General features: G+C 46.2%; 1 protein-coding gene across 1 annotated transcript in view; it reads right to left on the bottom strand.

Annotated features, from left to right (window-relative positions):
* Nucleotides 1-4,984: 4,984 nt before the first annotated feature.
* Hal (histidine ammonia lyase) overlaps nucleotides 4,985-19,397 on the bottom strand; it is a 30,254-nt gene continuing 15,841 nt past the window's right edge. Inside the window, exons 17-20 of the mRNA NM_017159.1 lie at nucleotides 15,914-16,048; nucleotides 7,435-7,543; nucleotides 7,268-7,337; nucleotides 4,985-5,279 (exon numbers count right to left, since the gene is read on the bottom strand). Coding sequence (NP_058855.1) covers nucleotides 5,139-5,279; nucleotides 7,268-7,337; nucleotides 7,435-7,543; nucleotides 15,914-16,048 — 455 coding nt within the window. The 3' untranslated portion in view covers nucleotides 4,985-5,138. The remainder of the gene's footprint in view (nucleotides 5,280-7,267; nucleotides 7,338-7,434; nucleotides 7,544-15,913; nucleotides 16,049-19,397) is intronic.

Here is a 19,397-nt window from a genome sequence, read left to right as displayed (position 1 = left end):
TAACTCAGTCGTGAGTTCAGCTGTGGTACGAGCTCTAGAGAGCCTGTGCTCCAACCCATGGTGCTGTGTTAACTCAAGGCAGACGGCAGTGGAGGGAGTGGTGGTTGAGAGAGCAACCACATTGCCACACAGAAGACAGACAGACGAGGTGGGCTCAAATTCAGGCAGACCTTTAAAGGACTCTCCACAGTCCCAGGAAAATGCTTTCTTTCTCTGTCTCTGTCTGTCTCTGTCTCTTTGTCTCCCTGTGTCTCTGTCTTTGTGTGTCTGTCTTTGTGTCTCTGTCTGTTTTTGTCTCTGTCTCTGTCTCTCTGACTTTTTGAGATAGGGTTTCTTTGTCCTGAAACTTGCTCTGTAGACAAGACTAGCCTCGAACTCACAGAGATCCACTTGCCTCTGTCTCCTAACTACTGTGATTGTAGGTGTGTGGCACCACAGCCAAGTGCCTTCGTCCATTTTAAAGACACCCTCCACCACGTGTGAGCCAGGGTGGTGATAGATTCCTGAGATTCTAGCACTGGGGAGGTGGAGGCAGAAGGATTGAGACCCAGACCAGTATCCTGGGCTACTTATTGAGACCCTGTCTCAAACATAGGCAAATAAAATTAAAAAAAAATCAAACAGGAGAGGGAAAAGGAACACAGACCTGCATGTCTTAGTTCAATTCAGTTTCATCTCTTTGCCTGCCAAGAAGTTGCCTGCAACGAAGTTTCCACTGTTTCTGAGGTGAGAATGTGCTGGCCGGATGCCATGCAGGATGGGCAAGCAAATATGTTTGAGAGAAAGAAAGAAAGAAAGAAAGAAAGAAAGAAAGAAAGAAAGAAAGAAAGGAAAGAAAAGAAAGAAGGAAAGAAAGAAACTGGCACACAGGAGACCACAGGAGTGATTTCCTGATGAGAGTGTCTTCTGACACTGACAGTTCCTTGTATTTCTCCTTTTTCTCCCTTCTCTGACTCCCACCAGCAAAGGTTGGTCTGGCCACCACCTTTAGGCCTTCCTGATGACCTAGTAATACTGCACTTGCTTGGTACAGTAGTTACCACAGTATGTCCTCAACTAGAGGGGAAAGTCCTTTAATACCAGACTGCATTGACCAGGTGGGTCACTACCCTGGGTCATCCCAAACACTGTGCTAGGTGACATGATCCTCATACAGTCGTCAAAAACATGACTGGATGTAACGTGTGTGTGTGTGTGTGTGTGTGTGTGTGTGTGTGTGTGTGTGTGTGTTGTCTAAATACTAGACTCTGAGACCTCTCTCTGAAATTTGTCTATGAAGTGAAGAGTTTCCACCATTCTGTGGTTTTATCTCCTACCCTAGCTTCTCCTGTTGTGCATAGCAGTATCAGAGGACTTAATTTGCCTTGTTCTCACACATCTTAATGCCCATCTGCACCAAACCAGTGCCCTAGCTCATTCCTCTCTTATGTAAAATCTCAAAGTGAAAAACTAAAAAGGACAATTGGGGATATACAGCTCAGTGGTAGAGCACTTGCCTGAATGTATGAGACCTTAAATTCAATCCCAAGGGAGAGAAAGAGGAAAGGAGGGAGAGAGAAGAGGAGGGAAGATGGGAAAGAAAGAGGGAAGGAAAGAAAAGGGAAGGGCAAAGCAGCTTTTTTAGCTCACCATTGGAAATTCAGAAGCAGGGCAAGTCCCCTTTGGTATCAACAACTCAGCCTCATGATGACCCAGATCCCTTCCTGCCTCTGCTTGACCACCCAGCATTGCCCTGGGTCTGGCTGTCAGTCAACAGACCCAGCTCTGTGTGTCCTCACTCAGGTCAAGCAGGAGAGGAAGATGGCTTCCTTCCCTAGCTCTCAGGAGACAAAATGCTTTCTCGGAAGCTGCCGATACATTTCTTCAAGTCATTAGCCTTGTTGCTACCCCAGGCCTTTCTTGAATTAAGCAGATAGCAGAAAGTGCAGCGCCATCTACACTAATGTCTGTACTAAGCAGGTCCACCCCTAAGCCCAGTGGATGCTCTCTACTCGTTTGTCTTCAATGTTCATGTCTAATATACTAGTACCTTTAACAAAAGTAATCAAAAAGGGCAAAATGATCAATTGCTTATTTTTGTTGCTTTTTAAAAATTTTTTTGATCAGTTGTTTATGACAGTGGTCATAAACCTCCCAAATGATACACAACCCTTTAATCCAGTTCCTCACGTTGTTTGTGGTGAGCCCTACCCGTAAAATTATCTTTATTGCTACTTCATTGCTGTAATGTTGCTACTCTTTTGACTTGTGGTTATCTGTGCTTTCCAATGGTCTTAGGCCGCCCCTTTGAAAAGGGGTCATGACCCACAGGTTAAGGACCACCAGTTTATGCCACCATAAAGTCTCATAAAAATATTATAATGGTCAGACCCAAAAGTAAAACACACGTATAATATAAGATGGAGAGTAACTCTTTTAACGTATTTATTGGGTTTTATGCATCGGGTAGATTATTTAATGATGGTGACAGGTCTCAGTTTCCGGCTTGCCACATGGCTTCTGTTGGTCACTAGGAATCAGCAAATGTACCAACAGAAGTTTTGGAGGACCGCATACTTGCTTGAGGACTCACCTTCTCCTGCTGCCCTAAGTGAAGAAGCAGAAGCAAGCACCTGGGGGAAGGGAACCCTGGCATAGCAGCCCATTCTCTACCACTTCACAGCGGCGAAGGCAGTGGACTCAGCCCATGGTCTAAGACCTGTTATCCTTTTCTGACTGGATTTTTCCAGGAACTCGGAAAAGGCTTTCTCTAAAGGGATAGAGATTCGTCTTAGTGAGCATCACTTGACAACCTGACACATCCCAGAGTCAACTGGGACACGTCTACTGTGGGACTAAGGAGATCAGATTGGCCTGTGGCCATGTTTGGGAAGGATTATCTTGGCTGATAAATGGTGTGGGAAGGCCACACCCACTATGGGTGGCATCATCTCTAGGCAGATGGGCCTGGGCTGTATAAGAAAATTAGAGGGTGACCCAGTCAACAGCTGGGAAGCAAGGTTTCTACAGATTGCTGCCTTGACTGCCCAATGAAATGGACGGTCCATGGGAATGTTAGCTGAGAGAACCCCTTTCCTCTATTCCTGCTTTTGCTGGAATTTCTTCTCAGAGCAGCAGAAAAGCAAATACGAGGTGTTAAAATAAATACAAACAGGAGGTAGGTGTGGGAGCTCAGTGTCAGAGAGCATGTGCTCAACACACACACAATGTCCTAGGTTCAATTCTCCTCAAATCGAAGAACCCAACGATAGCAAGCCATTGACACAGTTTGCCCCCTCTGACCATAGACTCTTGAACTAACAGAGCTATGTACTAAACTGACAGGTGGAATCTTTCAAAGGAAGCGCAGGGCTGGACAAGGGGCCAGCACTTCCAAAACAGGAATGGGAGCAACCATCTGCTGGTGTCACTGCCTGCTTGGGTACAAGAATACATAAGGTGTTTGTGTGTGTGTGTGTGTGTGTGTGTGTGTACGCATGTGCGCATGCACGCAGCATGTGTGCATATGTGTGTTTACATTCAGTAGAAATAAACATCAAGAATAGTCCACAGTTAAGCCTGTTCCTGGGGAGTGCATCTTGGGCCCCTGTAGTCTGTGACCAGCTAGTGGGGCTGGCAAGTGTGTTGCTAACCAGCTGTGGTCTTTCCAGCCAGGCTTTCAGATTCGTGCCCATGCAGTGTTTTGCACATGTTTACAATGATGAGTGCATCGATCTTAGCCTTGGGATGCCAAAGGAGTCATGGAACCCTTTGACCAATTACACAAAGCCTCCCCAGAAGGTTCTTTATCTGCTTGGGGGAGAAACAGAGATTGGGCAATATATTCGAGGGCGCAGTCTAACCTGTGTCAACAAAGCTCATTTTAATGATTACCTATTGCAGGCAGTGGCTTGGCCACCACCCCCACCCCCAAATGCCTCATCTGTGCAATGGGAGACCGCTTAGTCAAGTTCCTAAGAATACATGAGCCAAGAACTAAACTATGGAAAATGACAGGACTAACTTCAGACTTTGACCTGAGCACATCACCATGCATTTAGGAGATGTGTATAGTGATCTGAGAAATACAAAAGGCATGCCTGTGACAAGGACAGTCATTATATTCAGCCCCAAATGCCTTTTCATTCTTGAAGGGGTGGCTTAAGCAGCCCCCGTAGTTAATAGGACATGGATAACCTCTGTAGGTAATGGTTTCAGGTCTGCTTAATATTCTCTCTCCCCTCTTCTCTCCTCTGTGTGTGTGTGTGTGTGTGTGTGTGTCAGATAAATAGTAAATAAAGTGTCTGTGTGACAGATAGACAGTCTGTGTGACAAATAGATAGATAGATAGATAGATAGATAGATAGATAGATAGATAGATAGACAGACAGACAGACAGATGATGTGTATGTGTGCAGGTGCACTTGCTCATGCAAGCACGTGTAGAGCCAGAGGTAGATGTTAAAATGTCTTCTATCAATGCCCACATCATTTTTTTGTTTGAACCTGAACCTGGAACTCACCATTGTGCTAGACTGCCTGAGCAGTGAGCCCCCCCAGGAGCTGTGTCCCAGCACTGGGGCTCAGGTGCCCCCCACCACACCCAGCCTTTTTACCATGACGCTGGAGATCTGAACTCAGTTTGAATCCGCATGTTTATGCACCCCCCTGAACCAGCTCCTCTTGCTCGAGACTCTTTTCTGTGACTTAGGAACAAATTCTGATTTGAAACGTGTCTGTCAGATTATGGTATAGTACAAACAGCCAGGTACAGCCTCCCAAGACATTTTTTTCTTTTAAAAATGCACAAAAATCTAATGCCTTTTAAAACAAGAATGTTCTGAATTGATTTTCCTAAGACCAAGAGTATAGGTAAACCTATGGAATTGTGGCTGTTTTTAAGAGCAAGTAGCCTGTTTATATTATCAAGAAAGGAAACTCAGTGACCAGAAGGCACCCAGTTCTCCTCAAACCATGGCAACAGCAAGAAAACAAGAAGAGGGCTCTGGGTTCAATGACTGTATTGCTGCCATGATTTAACCAGAGTTTGTTTGAAAAGAGATGAGTTCTACACATCATGGGCGGTTCCTGAGACTCTCCGTCACCACACCAGTGATGTGCCCAGATCCGACACATGTGCCTGTTCTCGAGGAAGCCCGTTAAAGATCGTCAGACTCTGGGATTGTGGCTGAATTCTTCCTCAGAGATTCTAGTGAAAACGCTGTTGGAGAAAGCGGTCTGGATTCCGGAATGTGCTCCATTCTGTATTTCTCGATGTACGGGGCAGCCACCTCCCAAACCTAAGAGGCAAGCAAGGAACAAAGTCGAAATATAGACGAGATGTTTTCTGCAAGCTGTGATGAAACATGAGCTTTGTCCCAAATCAAAGCACCCTCTGTGCCTGGTCAAACACGTAATTGCAGCTTTCTTGCTTGTTTTTGGAACCATTTGACACAGAATCTCTGTCAATTAGATGCTGGATACATTAAAGGGTTTTAGGATACAGAGTCTAAAAATGTGCTCACTTTTCTTTTTTTCAAAGGTTTTTTTTTTTTTTTTTTTGGTTCTTTTTTTTTCCGGAGTTGGGGACCGAACCCAGGGCCTTGCGCTTCCTAGGTAAGCGCTCTACCACTGAGCTAAATCCCCAGCCCCTCAAAGGTTTTTAAGAGCCTTCCTCCTCCAGAGCAAAACAAGCAAACACACACACACACACACACACACACACACAGACCACCAGAGTCTTGGCAGCTCAGAGGGAAATGTCAGCTGCTCACTCAAGGCAGGGTATGGTAGATAACACAGTGCAAGACTTGGAAGCCGAAAGGTGGGACCGTGAATTCCTCCACAGCTGTGTTTCTATGGCCACAAATATGCAAGTATTCAAATATGGCCTGTGTCCCAGCCTATCAGAATCGGGTTCCACCCTTCAGCTGAGAAGCATGGCATAGAGGCTGAGTTTGCATATGATGATAAGAGAGTCACACGCATCGCCAAGTTTTCCTCTTCATCTGCCAACCTATTTTCTCAAAGCCCCATTTTTTTGGTTTATAGGTTCCTCCCCCCGACCCCACCCACCGGTGTTCTCTGACAGGGCAGGGGTCTTTCCTGCTCTATGACCTTACAAAATATATCCTCAGCTAGTGGGATGGGCTCCTGCATGAATCCTAACACCCTTGCTTCTGGAATACAATGAAGGAAATGATTGCTGTGAACTTGAGGATAGCCTGGGCAGCTCAGTGAGTTCTAAGTCAGCCCGAGCTACATAGCATGAAATTCTGTCTAAACACACACACACACACACACACACACACACACACACACGTATGTATTCTTTTCAAGCTAGTCCCTCACATGCCTTTGTACTGGTGGCAGAGAAGAAGTGTCCCCTCAAAGAATGTGGGGTTTACTTCAAAATAAGAGATGTGACACTTACAAGGGAAGTTGTTTCTCCGGAGCAGAGTTATAGTTCTAAAGAAAATCAAGTGATTCTAGGGAATGGGACACTAATGATTCAAAGGGTGTAAAGCATTAATATGTGTGTGTGTGTGTGTGTGTGTGTGTGTGTGTGTGTGTGAAAGGTATATGTATTAAATACATGTTATGCATACACTTTATATAGTAGACATATGTAAGCACACATGCAATGTTTACATGTGGATTAATATGTATAGGATGTGTGTGTGTGTGTGTGTGTGTGTGTGTCTGTGTGTGTGTGTGTGTGTCTGTGCGTCTGTGTATTTTAAAAGATGGCTTAGCCTTTTAGGCATTTGTAGCAGTTGCCTAAGTCCATGGTCAATATAACCAAAGGAGATAACCAATAAAGAACACTGTATTTTGCCTAGCCAGGCAGGTACAGGGACACAGTAGCACCCTGGCACTTCACAGCTCTTCCTTGGGTGGTGCCAGCTATGCTAACATCAGCAGAAGAAAGTATTTTAGCACAGCAGAGGCGGTGTTAATGAACCACAGCCCTCATACTGTTTGCACACTCCATTTAAAACTCATGTCCACGTCAAAATCCTCCCATAGTCAGTATTTGGGTCCTATCTGGTCCTTTGGGGGAACTCTCAAGTGTCTTTTAGTCACCTTACAAATCAGCTTCTCTTCCTAGGAACAGTCAGGAGAGAATGGCTGAGACAGAGTCTCTCCACACCCAGCTTCCACTTCACTTCCTCCCATCCCTCCGCCCCGCCCCCCACCCCACCCCTGCCCCGCCCCTCAGCCCCCTGCCCCCCACATCCCTCCGCCCTCCCTACCCCCCCTCCCCGCTCTAAAGTTGTCAGCTTGCCTTCTGGTCAAGAAGCAACCTGTGTGCTGCCTCGATGTCCGGGGCCATGAAGCGATCTTTGATCCAGGGCCTACAGAGAGAGCAGATCTGGGCATCAGCCACAATCTGTGTCCGCAGACACCCACTGTTCAGAAGTGGGGCAAGTCCCAGAGACCCGTTGGCTTTACCTTACTACGGAGCGCACCAGGTCGTACACCTTCTCCAGCGGAGTGGTTGTTTTCAAGGGGCGCAGAAACTCTATGCCCTGGCAGGCCGCGAGAAGCTCAATGGCCAGCACTAAAACCAATAGGGAGAAAATAGCCGGTTAAAATCTGGCTTCATCCTCGCGGGTCTGAAACTACCTATAGGTGCAACTCTCAAGAGCCGACTACGCGGACAGTTGGTTTTCTGTGTATTGATAGATTGAAATAGCCCTATTGTTTAGCTTTTAGCTTTTTATTGAGGTTTTTATTTTGAGACAGAATCTCAAGTACCGCAGGCTAGCCTCTAACTTATTTTGTAGCCAACGATGGTCTTTAATTCACCACCCTCCTCCCTTCATCTCTTAGTGCCGGCATTACACGCATGCGCTGTTGCAACCAGTTTATGCGGTGTGGGGCTTGAACCCAGGGCCTGTACATGCTAGGAGGCCGGCACTTTACTAACGGTGCAACATTCGTCTCCAGCCCTTTAAACCCCTTTTCCTATCCTCCTGGTTGTATCTTCATTGAGGAGCTGGAGAATCGAAGCATTTAGCAGGAGTAGATAACAAACCTTCCTAACCCACCGGTTTCCCTACTCACCTAGGTTTGTCGCTCAGGTGTGTCATGGAGATGGGAAGGGACATCTACAAGAGTTTGATCCCTACCTGGACCCCAAGTTTTACTAAATAAAGATGTGACTTTTCATCTAGGTCCACCGTGGGTTATTTGTCCTCTCTCCCTCGTCACCTTTCTGTACTCACCCGAATTAGTAATGTGCTTCAAAAACCGAAAGTCAAGAAGTCAGGTAATTTTAACACACCATCTGGGCTAACCACTGTGAACTGAAGTTCTCAGGTGGGGAGGTGGGTGTTGGAATGGTGAGGGTGGGGGTGGGTGGGGGGTGGAGGGAAGCCATATTTGTGTTAAAGATTCTCCGAAGCCAATGAACTGATTAGAACTTTGTGGTTATCGAGGATTGAAATGCTGCCAAGTCCAAAATCCGAACCATCTTGGGCCGACTTTAGTGGCACTTAATAGCCATCAATGGCTATTCATAGCTAATTGATCTCTGTGTCTGATCTATCATCCTCATGACTATCATGTGAGAGCTTCTGAGACACAGTAACAGTATATCACCTTCTCCCTCCAACCCCCAAACTAAGAATGGCACCAATTAGCATCTGAGACCATGGCAGAGAACTCTGCTCTGTTGTAATCCACCCGCCTGATGCTCCCACCTGATGCTTGCACAAAGGCCTGGATTTAGGGCACTCTTTTGTTCTAGCACTATAAATAGTTCACCCTCGGTCACCATGTTAGAAACATGGAACTTGGGGTGACCTAAACCCGTGTTCCTAGCCACTCAAAGAATCCACTCCAGAATAAGCTATCTCTCACCCCCTTGGCGATGAGAGCTGTGTTTCTTATGTTGAGTAGTTAAGATAATGGACTCGAACCTGGGCTTAGATCCCACCACTGACATCAAGACTATACAGCTTCGGGTACAGTGGCCTCTACAGGGTTCCATCTACTTTGGTTGCCATATTTGCCAAATGGGACTACATGCCTCCCTATGGTGACCATCCTATATTATTATGCTATAAATTAAATGAGTTACAAGATCGGGTGCAGGAAGAGAATTATGATACATATTGCATTACTTCCAAAGAGGGGTGGCCTTGAGATGTGTGCTGCCAAGGACGGAAAGCAACAGGGAACACACATTTCAAAAATAAACACGAAACACTTTGAAAAACTCTGGAGTTGCTACGTGTGACACATTTCGCTCTGCCTTTCCCCTCTGTAACCAGCGTTCCTCCCTAAATCCATCAACTAGGGCTACAATGTATCTTCATCCAGATGGATGCTCTTTTGAAAACAAGCCCAGGGGCTGCCCTAACTGTGCAAGCTGTCATTCAAGCACATTGACAGTACCTGGTGAATCATGGCAAGGCCATCTAGTTTTAGGATTGATTTCTTCACTTAAGGAAAATTCACATAGACTAGAATTACCCGAAGCATGTCAGCTTTTAAGCCTTCAGCAGGGGCGCTACTCTCTGTGTAACCACAGAGCTTGGGTATGGGATAAGGAACTGGAGGAGGCAATTCTAAGGTAGGGGAAATAGAGCGTATGTATAGCTATTGAGAGACAGTCTGGGAGGACTGCAATGGACTGCAATAGGAAGATTAAATGGAGAAGGGGAGGAGAGAAAAGACGGGGAGGGTCAGCAAACACTGAGGGCCATTTGAAGGGTCCTATGGAAACCTAGTACAATAGAAGAGTCTTAAAATATATACATGTATGAAATAAATGCAAATGGAATCACCAAATAACAGGGGAGGCAGTGCCACAACTGGACTTCTCACACTACAAAGTGCAGGGTTCCATCTAATCAAGTCAGTGGCCTATAGGAGTCCCATAGAATCCCCCGAACACCTCAGGCTATTCCAGAGTCTACTGGTAACTTTCCACTAACAGACAACACCTATAAACCTCACCCAGCACAGAGGAGTTGAGCCGGTGCCTAACTGGAGCTCTCACCTCTGTGGACCTGAATGTACTCTGTGTGCTACTAGACAAGAAAGCTGACCACCAACCCAGGGACAAATCCCTCTGTGGTCACCTGCCTGAATGATACACTGGTGCATAGTGGAACAAAAATGGTGGGAGCAACCAGCCTCTATCTGACTGGATTTAAGGCCTGATCTGTGAGATGAAACCCAGGCCAGATACTGCTCAGGTAGCCAAATCTGAGACTAGATAGGCCTAGAGGAAAACCAGGTACCACTATTCTAATAAAAGAACCTAGCAATAGCATGGCCCCTAATGACATTCTGCTGTACTCAGAGATCAGTGCCTTGCTTGGACGGCATCAGGGAAGATTCCTCCTGACATTGATCGGAACTAATATAGTTCCACCCACAGCTGGACAATGCAAGAGAGGAAGAGATCTTTGTACACTCAGACCTAAGTGAGATGTCTTCCTGGTTCTCCCCTACTCCCCAGGCCTGGGGGATCCACGCAGAAGAGAAGGTAAAATGAGTATAAGAGCCAATGAGGACGGACGACACCAAGGAAACAGTGCCTTCCCAGATGCAACAGGACATACACACACACACACTCTCACTCTCTCCCTCTCACTCTCTCTCTCTCTCTCTCTCTCACACACACACACACACACACACACAGACACATACACATATACACACTTACACACACATACACACACACTCACACACACACACTCTCACACATACACACATACACATACACTCTCTCACACACACATTCTCTCTCTCTTCTCTCTCTCTCTCACACACACACACATACACACAGAGACACATACACATATACACACTCACACACATACATACACACTCTCTCTCACACACACACATTCTCTCTCTTCTCTCTCTCTCTCTCACACACACGTACACACAGAGACACATACACATACACACACACTCTCTCACACACACACACTCTCACACACATTCTCACATACACATACACATATACACACTCACACACACATACACACACACTCTCTCACACACACACTCTCACACACACTCTCACATACACATTCACATATACACACACTCACACACACATACACACACTCTCTCTCCACACACACACACTCACACACACACTCTCACATACACATACACATATACACACACTCACACACACATACACACACACTCACACACGCAGCCGCACAGACTGTGGCAGTATGCCCAGGGCCTGCACGGGTTCTAGCCATATGAGATCGCAGAATAGAGAGAGGGAGTGGACACAAGTCCCCATCCCTAACCCTAACACAGAAATTATCTCCAAATCACAACGACTTGTAAAGGAAAAATTAATTTTCTTCAAAGGATACTCATTGGGTATACAAATTTACACTTAAGGGAGGCACGTGACCAGCAGTAGACAGCCAGACACGAGTTAAACGAAATAGTACTGGTGAAGCCAATTTTGTGTTTTCATGGGCTCTGTCTCTGTCTCTGTCTGTCTGTCTGTCTGTCTGTCTCTCTCTCTCTCTCTCTCTCTCTCTCTCTCTCTCTCTCTCTGTGTGTGTGTGTGGTCTTTGTGCTTTTTCTTTTTCCTTTCTCTTTTATGTTTGTTTGCTGTTTTCTTCTGGTTTGTTTGTTTTATTGGCCTTTCAGTTTTCTAGTGAGAGAGAAAGAAGATGTTAGTTGTTGGATGGGTAGGGGAGGATCTGGTAGGAGATGGGGGGAGGGAAAACCATGATCAGACGGGAAACAGTCATCAGAATATACTGTATTAAAAAAATTTGCTTGAAATTAAAAAGAAACGAAACTCTCCTAAGCAAATAAATTGCAGCACTCCTTAGCTATGCTACAAATGTGTGTGTTCCTCAGATGCATTGTAAATGCATCAAGTGCTTTTGACCTACCACAGTTAAATGCTAATTTAAGTGCACAACCCTGTCTCTAGAAAAGGCTTACCTTGACTTCACACCTCTTCCCTCCCTTCCGAGCTCTGCTGCCCTGTGTCCTCAAGGGTGTTCCCTTTGATCCAGTTTCCTTCCTTCTTCCAGTCAGCTATTGTACTTCAAGTCCTCTGTCACCCCCCCCCCCCCGTTTCATCAAAGCCATGCTCCTGCACCTCATGCCCCTAGTCACCTCTAGTGACATCATCTGGCAGTTTTCCTCCCGGCTTTCACATCTGTTCTTGCATGTCCCATGTCTTCCTTACTACGCATCCTAAACCAACGTACTTTTCACATACCCTTTCCCTCACAACAGAAATTCATCACACACACACACACACACACACACACACACACACACACACACACACACCTGCACACATGCTCGCTCAGAGTTGGCTCTATTCTTATCTTAATCTTGGTTTCTTCTTTGAGGATGCTGTTTCCAGTCCCTTCAGATTTGATCAGGTTCTGCCTCTGTAACTCCGTCTTTCGCCATTTTGTTAATGACAGCCAAGAGTTGTCAAGTTGGCCAGGGTCTGCTTCTCTGAGTAGACGTTGGTTTCCATAAGGGCTGTGTAGCTCATTCACGTTCTTACATACCCAGCTCAACTGGCACGTGCCTTTCTACACCTTCCACACTCCTATGCGACTTACTCGAGCAAGGACTCTGAGTGGCCTTGGTGATAAGCAGGCTCATGTCTCATGCTTAGAGCCAGCCCTGGCTTAGATCTGGATCCCCAGATCTGGAGGTATTTGCTGACCATTTGTAATCAAATGGTCATGTTTGTAATAGAGCTGACGCTTGTTGGTTTGTGTCTGATTCCTCTTCTATTTTACAGAGAGAACAGCATTGATGCACTAACCAACCATCTGGACAGACGATGTCAACTTTACTGCTATGCAAATATCTGAGCAATAAATCTGACCCAGGCCCATCTAGTGATAGGGTCCAGGTAGATGAGTTTCTTGCCGTTGTGGAAAGACAAACAAGGCTAGCTGTGTCAGAGGCACCGAGCACTCCCAGAACAGAACAGAACAAAAATAAGAACGAAAAATACGCCAGGCACTGCCCTAGCTGAGGCCAAGGAAGATGTGTGAGAACTTTGGGGAACTACATGAAGTGAGGAAGGAAGCAGAGTGCCTGGAGTCGGAGCTGCAGGCAATATGTTTCCTGGCATTACGGGACATTACTGTGGTTCCGGTGTAGCGAAGGCATGGGAGACGGGGCGGTGAAAGGCTGCTGTCAGATTTTGTCAGGCTTGCAGGCCTGAGGAATGGAGTCGATATGGTTTTGAATGCTGGAAAGTAGTTGGCAAGTTCTCAGACAGAGCACGGTGTGGTCTAAGTGACAGCTGCAGATGTTCACCCTATTCTGTAATACGTGGGCGTCTGCACAGAAGATTATCAGAAGTAGAGGATGGGCTCGATCTGATATGTCCGGAAGACCGGGTTGGTGTCTCGAAGAATTAGATAGAAGATATGAGGATAGATAAGAGGAACTCTTTAAGGTTTGTCGAGGCTATGGTTTCAGTGAAGAACCATCCGTCCAGTGTGGACATTCAGATAAACACTCTGCTAGGCAGATAACAAGTCCTACTGTGGGTGTGGATAAATGCGTGTATTTAAATTCTGCCAGTAGGCACGCACTGTGGAGAGCCATCTCCAGCTGCCCATAAAGATGGGTGGGGAGCTACTGTATGAACTGACAATTCCAGTCCAGACAAACGAAGATACTCATCCCCATAAAAAACTATTGCCTAGCAGCCAGGATGCACGAGCAAACCAGTCCTTCCACTAGGCGTGCATAAAGTACATGGCTCTTGCTCAGGAAAACCAGAGCAGTATGAACCTGGTAGGAACACATGCTAACACACTAACGAGCCCTGAAAACCGCGTGCTAGGTAAAAGAAACCAGACGAAAGGAACACACAGTGCGTGGTTCCCTGGACGTGAAAGGCTCACAACAAATCTGTAGGGATCTAAAATAGTGGCTGGGGAAAATAGGGAGGATGAAGTGTCATAAACTGACGACTTCAGGGTCTGGGGCTGTGCAGATTGATGAAAATGGTCTAAGACTTATGGCTGCTCAATTCAGTGAATAATACACTGAAACCTTTGACCTGTGTGCTTTAGAGGGCCGAGGTGAATTATAAATGAAAATAGGTGCCTAGAGAAAACAGAATCCTCAATTCCCATGATTTTTTTCCCTTTGCTATTCTTTCCTCGTGGGACAGGACCTGGGCAAGTCTATGACAGCTCAGGGACATAGGGAGTCTCGGAAGGCACTGTCACCAAAGATAAACAGCACGGGAAGGCAGAGGGAGTGGCCTAGCACAACTCTCCCAGTGATTTATCTCTGACAGCAGGGTGAATCTAAATCTCATGACTCAATGCCACTATGCTAGCAATGCTTAGGGAAAAGGAGATGCAAAAGTGAGATCCCAAGGAAGCTACCAGAAAATTCAGAGCGCCAGCCTTCCTGCAGGAGAATGAGTCTGGAGTCTAGCTTCCTGCTGAGTCAAAAGCCAGGCCAAAGGTGATTCTAGATGACAAGGGGCTTGGAATCATAACACCAGAGTTTAAAATGGGGCAGGGTGGGGTGCAGAAATCCTGGCTCAACAGTTCCAAGGGGAAGGCTTCTGGGAGCTTCTGAATTTGTGTTTGGTGCTGATCCCAGGCCCAACTGTTTGATTTTGTTGGGTGTGGTATGGCGTCCTAGCCAAGAGGAAATCATTTATAACATGAGCTGAATGAGGGATGACATAAATACATATATTAACACGGATGGGGGAAAGCCCACACGAAGACCTACGTGCAACTAGAGACGCTAAGAGCAGCATGAATAAGTCTTCCCCAGGGAAGAGCTCACCAACTGGCTGTGCAATGCCAAACAGCCTGAAAACATCGTTGACAGACTTAGGTTATACCTAGGAATACATATGTGTATATACGTGCCAAACACATATGTGCAGGCAATGACAATACCAAAGGAGAGCATGAGCTTGAAAGAGAGAAATGGGAGGTATGCATGAGGGTTTGGAAGGAGGAAATATCTCAAGGAAATATTTGTTTTTACTGTTATTTTCTCTTAATAGTGCATGCATGTGTGAGTGTGTGCTCACACGTTCACATGAGCATGCATGAGTGCTAAGACCTGTGGTGGCCGGACTTATAGTCTGGAGTTGGACTGATAGGCAGTTACCCAGTGTAGATTCTAGGAACTGGACCTAGCTCTAATACACTCTTAGTCACCAAGCCATCTCTCCATTCCCAAAATATACTGAAGTGACAAACTACGTATGAACGACGTGTCATTTGGGAAAACAAAAATGGGAGGCAAAACGTTGAGCTTTTAAATCAGGGCGGGGCTTGTGAGGGTTCGAGACCCAATTCTCACCGCTTTTGAATCTTAAACAAAAACGCCATTTCATTTAAAATAAGGCTAGAACTACCCAAAAACTATACATGGACTGACCCTGGGCTCCAGCCGCATACGCAGCAATGAATAGCCTAGTAAGAGCACCAGTGGAAGGGGAAGCCCTTGGTCCTGCCAAGACTGAACCCCCAGTGAACATGATTGTTGGGGTGGATGGTGGTAATGGGGGGGGAGGATGGGGAGGGGAACACCCATATAGAAAGGGTGGGGGAGGGGTTAGGGGGATGTTGGCCGGGAAACCGGGAAGGGGAATAACAATCGAAATGTAAATAAGAAATACCCAAGTTAATAAAGATGGGAATAAAATAAAATAAGGCTAGATAGTAGCCAGAGGATCTCAGCGTAGCTCCTTAGTTCTTAATCTTCAGCGAGGGACAGCCTCAGCCAGAAAGTGCTTTAGCCACACTTCCCTCTCCTCCCTAGCGTTTCTGGGAGGGGCCAGAGAACCTGCATTCCAAATGAGTCTCCAGAGAATACTGATACTGGAGGCACAGTGATTATTTCTTGAAAGACCCAGAAAACTAGTTCGAGAATGAGGCCCACCTCCCACTGCTGGCTTTACCTTGTTCCACGTGCTCGATGACCCTGAGAGCTTTCCTGGCTGCCCATCCTCCCATGGAGACGTGGTCCTCCGTGGCAGCACTGGTAGAGAGTGAGTCCACAGATGAAGGGTGGCACAGAGCCTTGCTCTCAGACACTGCAAGAGACAAGTGCCAGGAACTCAGGGTCCCTAAAGAGAAACCCTGCCAAAATAACACAGGGCTCTCCCAAAGTCACCATAGCACGAAGGAGCTCTCCAAGGATTCACGACCATAACCCAACCACTAGTTGGTCCTGAGCTACAGTGGAAAAACACGTGGGTCAATATTCTCCCAAAGTGGGAAGGATCTTAAAGTCCTGGCGAGTTCTGAGAGGAGGTGAACGTGAAGGTATGAGGATGCCTAGATTATAAAACTATGCCAAGAATACTAGAGGCATTTAGCATGCTGGGAAGACGAGTGGGGGAAGGGTGAGGTGGAGTATGACTAATAAGACCAGCTACTCAGATGATTTGCTTACTCCGAGGCAAGAGCCAGATGGGAATTTAGGGATAGCATTGAGAACCAAGGCTGGGCCTGTCATTCTTGGGAAATACTGAGTAGCTGAGGCGGTTGGTTCCGACACCATGCAAGTAGGCATTCTGGCTTGACTGTAGCTCCCTGATAAACAGAGGCGTCTGGGAAGTGAGGGGTGTCTATACTGGGGTCTCTCAAGCCTGAGTTCCCATATTAGTCAATAATCTTGCTGCAGTGCAGATACTGAGTTTGGGATGGGTTCTGAGTTCCCACTGCTTTGATAAACTCCCACGTGATGCTATATTGTTGACCCGAGGCACTACATCTTAGGGAAGAAGACCAAAACACTCAAGTTCCTCATCCCCGGCTCTAGACACTAGGATAGGTCAAACTTGACGTTTTTTCTTCCACTGCCTTAGACAATAGTTCCCCTTCTTTTCTATGATCTAAGGCAGCAGCAGTACTCAGCCCTTTAAAGGGGTCGCCTAGGACCATTGGAAAGCCTAGATTTACATCATGATTCATAACAATAGCAAAATCACAGTTCTGAAGTAACTTGAAGGACTCAAGTAAGGAAGGGCTTGAGAATCTATTATTGCCGGGCATGGTGTTGCAATGGAAATAAACTCATGATTGTGGGTCACCCCAACGTGAGGAACCCTATTAAAGGGTCGCAGCATTAGGAAGGTTGAGAATCACTGACGTAAGGTATTCCACCCACCCTACCAGGATCCAGTTTTAAAGTAGCGTGATCAGCTTAGTTTGTACAAGATCTCTCGGTTCCGGCCACTAAAAACTGTATCCTGAGCAGAACCTTTATAGAAAATACAAACTTACAAGTACAAAAAGCTAAAGGATCAATAAGGGAAGGAAAGAACACCATCGTCGGTGGGGTAGCTTACGAGGCTGAAGTCATCCAAGTCAGTCTTCCCAAAGGCCATAATTACCTCTAGAAACCAATTACTTGCTCCAGCATAAACTGAGAAGTCTCTATGTTAAGGATGTAGTTTATAGGGGGCTGGAGAGATGGCTCAGCGGTTAAGAGCACTGACTGTTCTTCCAGAGGTCCTGAGTTCAAATCCCAGCAACCACATGGTGGCTCAGAACCATCTGTAATGGAATCTGATGTCCTCTTCTGATGTGTCTGAAGACAGCTACAGTGTACTCATATACATAAAATAAATAAATGAATTTTTAAAAAAAGGATGTAGTTTAGAGGCAATGGCAGGAACAAGCAGAGGATACTGGGCCAGAGAAGAAGGTGAACTTTTCGGTTCTTTCTTAGTGGATTGTATTGAGTTTTAGTGAGAAACTCAAGTGAGGAAGGGCTTGAGAATATATTATTGCTGGGCATGGTGTTGCATGCAGTCCAGCACTGGGAAGCCAGAGGCAGGAGAACCTCTACAAGTCCCAGGTCAGCTTGGTCTACCTCTGAGTTCTCTACCAGTCAGGGCTACACAGTGAGAACCTGTCTCCAAAAGAGATAATATTATTAAATAGAAATTGCTGTCTACTTAGTGCTCACGTTATAGGCAGAGCACCGAGACTTTATGTGTATAGTTAGTTCATTGACCCATAAGGGACCAATGTCATTGTGTGCTCTGTGCAGTGGGGAGCTGCAGAATTAGCGGGATGAAGAGACTTGCCAGCACACAATTATAAATGGCAGATCCAGGTTTTAGAGATAGGATTTCTCTGTCCTAGAGCTTTTATAAACCAGGCTGGCCTTGAACTCACAGAGATCCACCTGCCTCTGCCTCCCCAGGGCTGGAATAAAGGAAGTACACCCCCATCGCCCAGCTCCACCAGTTGTTTTTAATTAACCATTACCTAGTCCTTTGAGGTAGGATTGTTAAAGAATATACAGTATGCTCAGCTAAATTGGGATTTTTGTATAAAAAAATCGATGTTTGGTTGGGGTTTTTTTGTTGTTGATGGTGATGGTTTTGTTTTGTCTTTAGCACAGGTAGGTCCTAATTAATTCAAATAGAACTGGGCATCCTACCTTTTTGTTTGTTGAGTCTGCCCGCTCTATTTTAGGAATGAACACAAGATTCTTGACATCAATCAGTAGCAGAAGCAGAGAGCAGACCCCAGAGAGCCTGAGCAGCTCCACTACCCCAGCAGCCTCGTGACTCTCACATCCGGGAGGAGCTACAACTGCTACAGTGTGCCCTCAGTGTCCACCGTCAGGACAACCAGCAGCCCTTAGGCTGGGACCCCAGGCAGCCTTATATGCACAGTACCTTCCTGGGATGGACGGTTTCAAGACTTTTAGTGAAGTGGTTCATTCTAAGAAACAAATACAGTTTTCATCAAGAGGAATGACATCAAGAAAGATGTGTGGAGGCAGGAAATGCTACAGGTCCTGGTGGAGTTTGAGCCCAAGGTGGTAAATACATAGCCTATTGCAACCACTGTAGACTAGAACTTCTTTGTATAGTAAAGGTCCTCCAACAATTTATCAGCAGGAATACTCACCCTGTTATGCTGGGACCATGGGGGGGGGGGGGAGAGAGAGAGAGAGAGAGAGAGAGAGAGAGAGAGAGAGAGAGAGAGAGAGAGAGAGAGAGAGAGACTGTGTTTGAAGTTACAGTCCATGATTCTGTGGCAGCCCGCCTCCCCAGAGATAGCCTAGAGAGGACACCACTGATGAGGGTGAGAAGCCTCACAGAGATCCAAGATTAGCTGCCACCTCCAAGTGTTGCAACTTCAATTGCAACCCTAATACCCAGAGAATCTTAAACCACAGGATGACAGAGAGACACAAGCAGGCTATTCACCAGCGGAGGCTTCATCTGTTAATGCAAAGCAGGGCGGCCCGGAATGATTGTTGGCTTATCAGAGTCATTAAACTCTAGCAATCAGTTTAGTCATCCAACAGGGGTTAGGGGGAGAACTTAATGAGCTTGTTCAACAGCAGGAAGTAAGAGGGTGGGAGCTGAAGACCTTAAGGACCTGGGTTTTTTGTTTGTTTTATCAGTTGACCAA

The sequence above is a fragment of the Rattus norvegicus genome, chromosome 7, assembly GCF_021556685.1.
Source record: "Rattus norvegicus strain SHRSP/BbbUtx chromosome 7, alternate assembly SHRSP_T2T, whole genome shotgun sequence".
Lineage (NCBI taxonomy): Eukaryota > Metazoa > Chordata > Mammalia > Rodentia > Muridae > Rattus > Rattus norvegicus.
The sequence above is the reverse complement of the archived record's forward strand: the minus strand, read 5'-3'. Positions and strand labels throughout refer to the sequence as shown.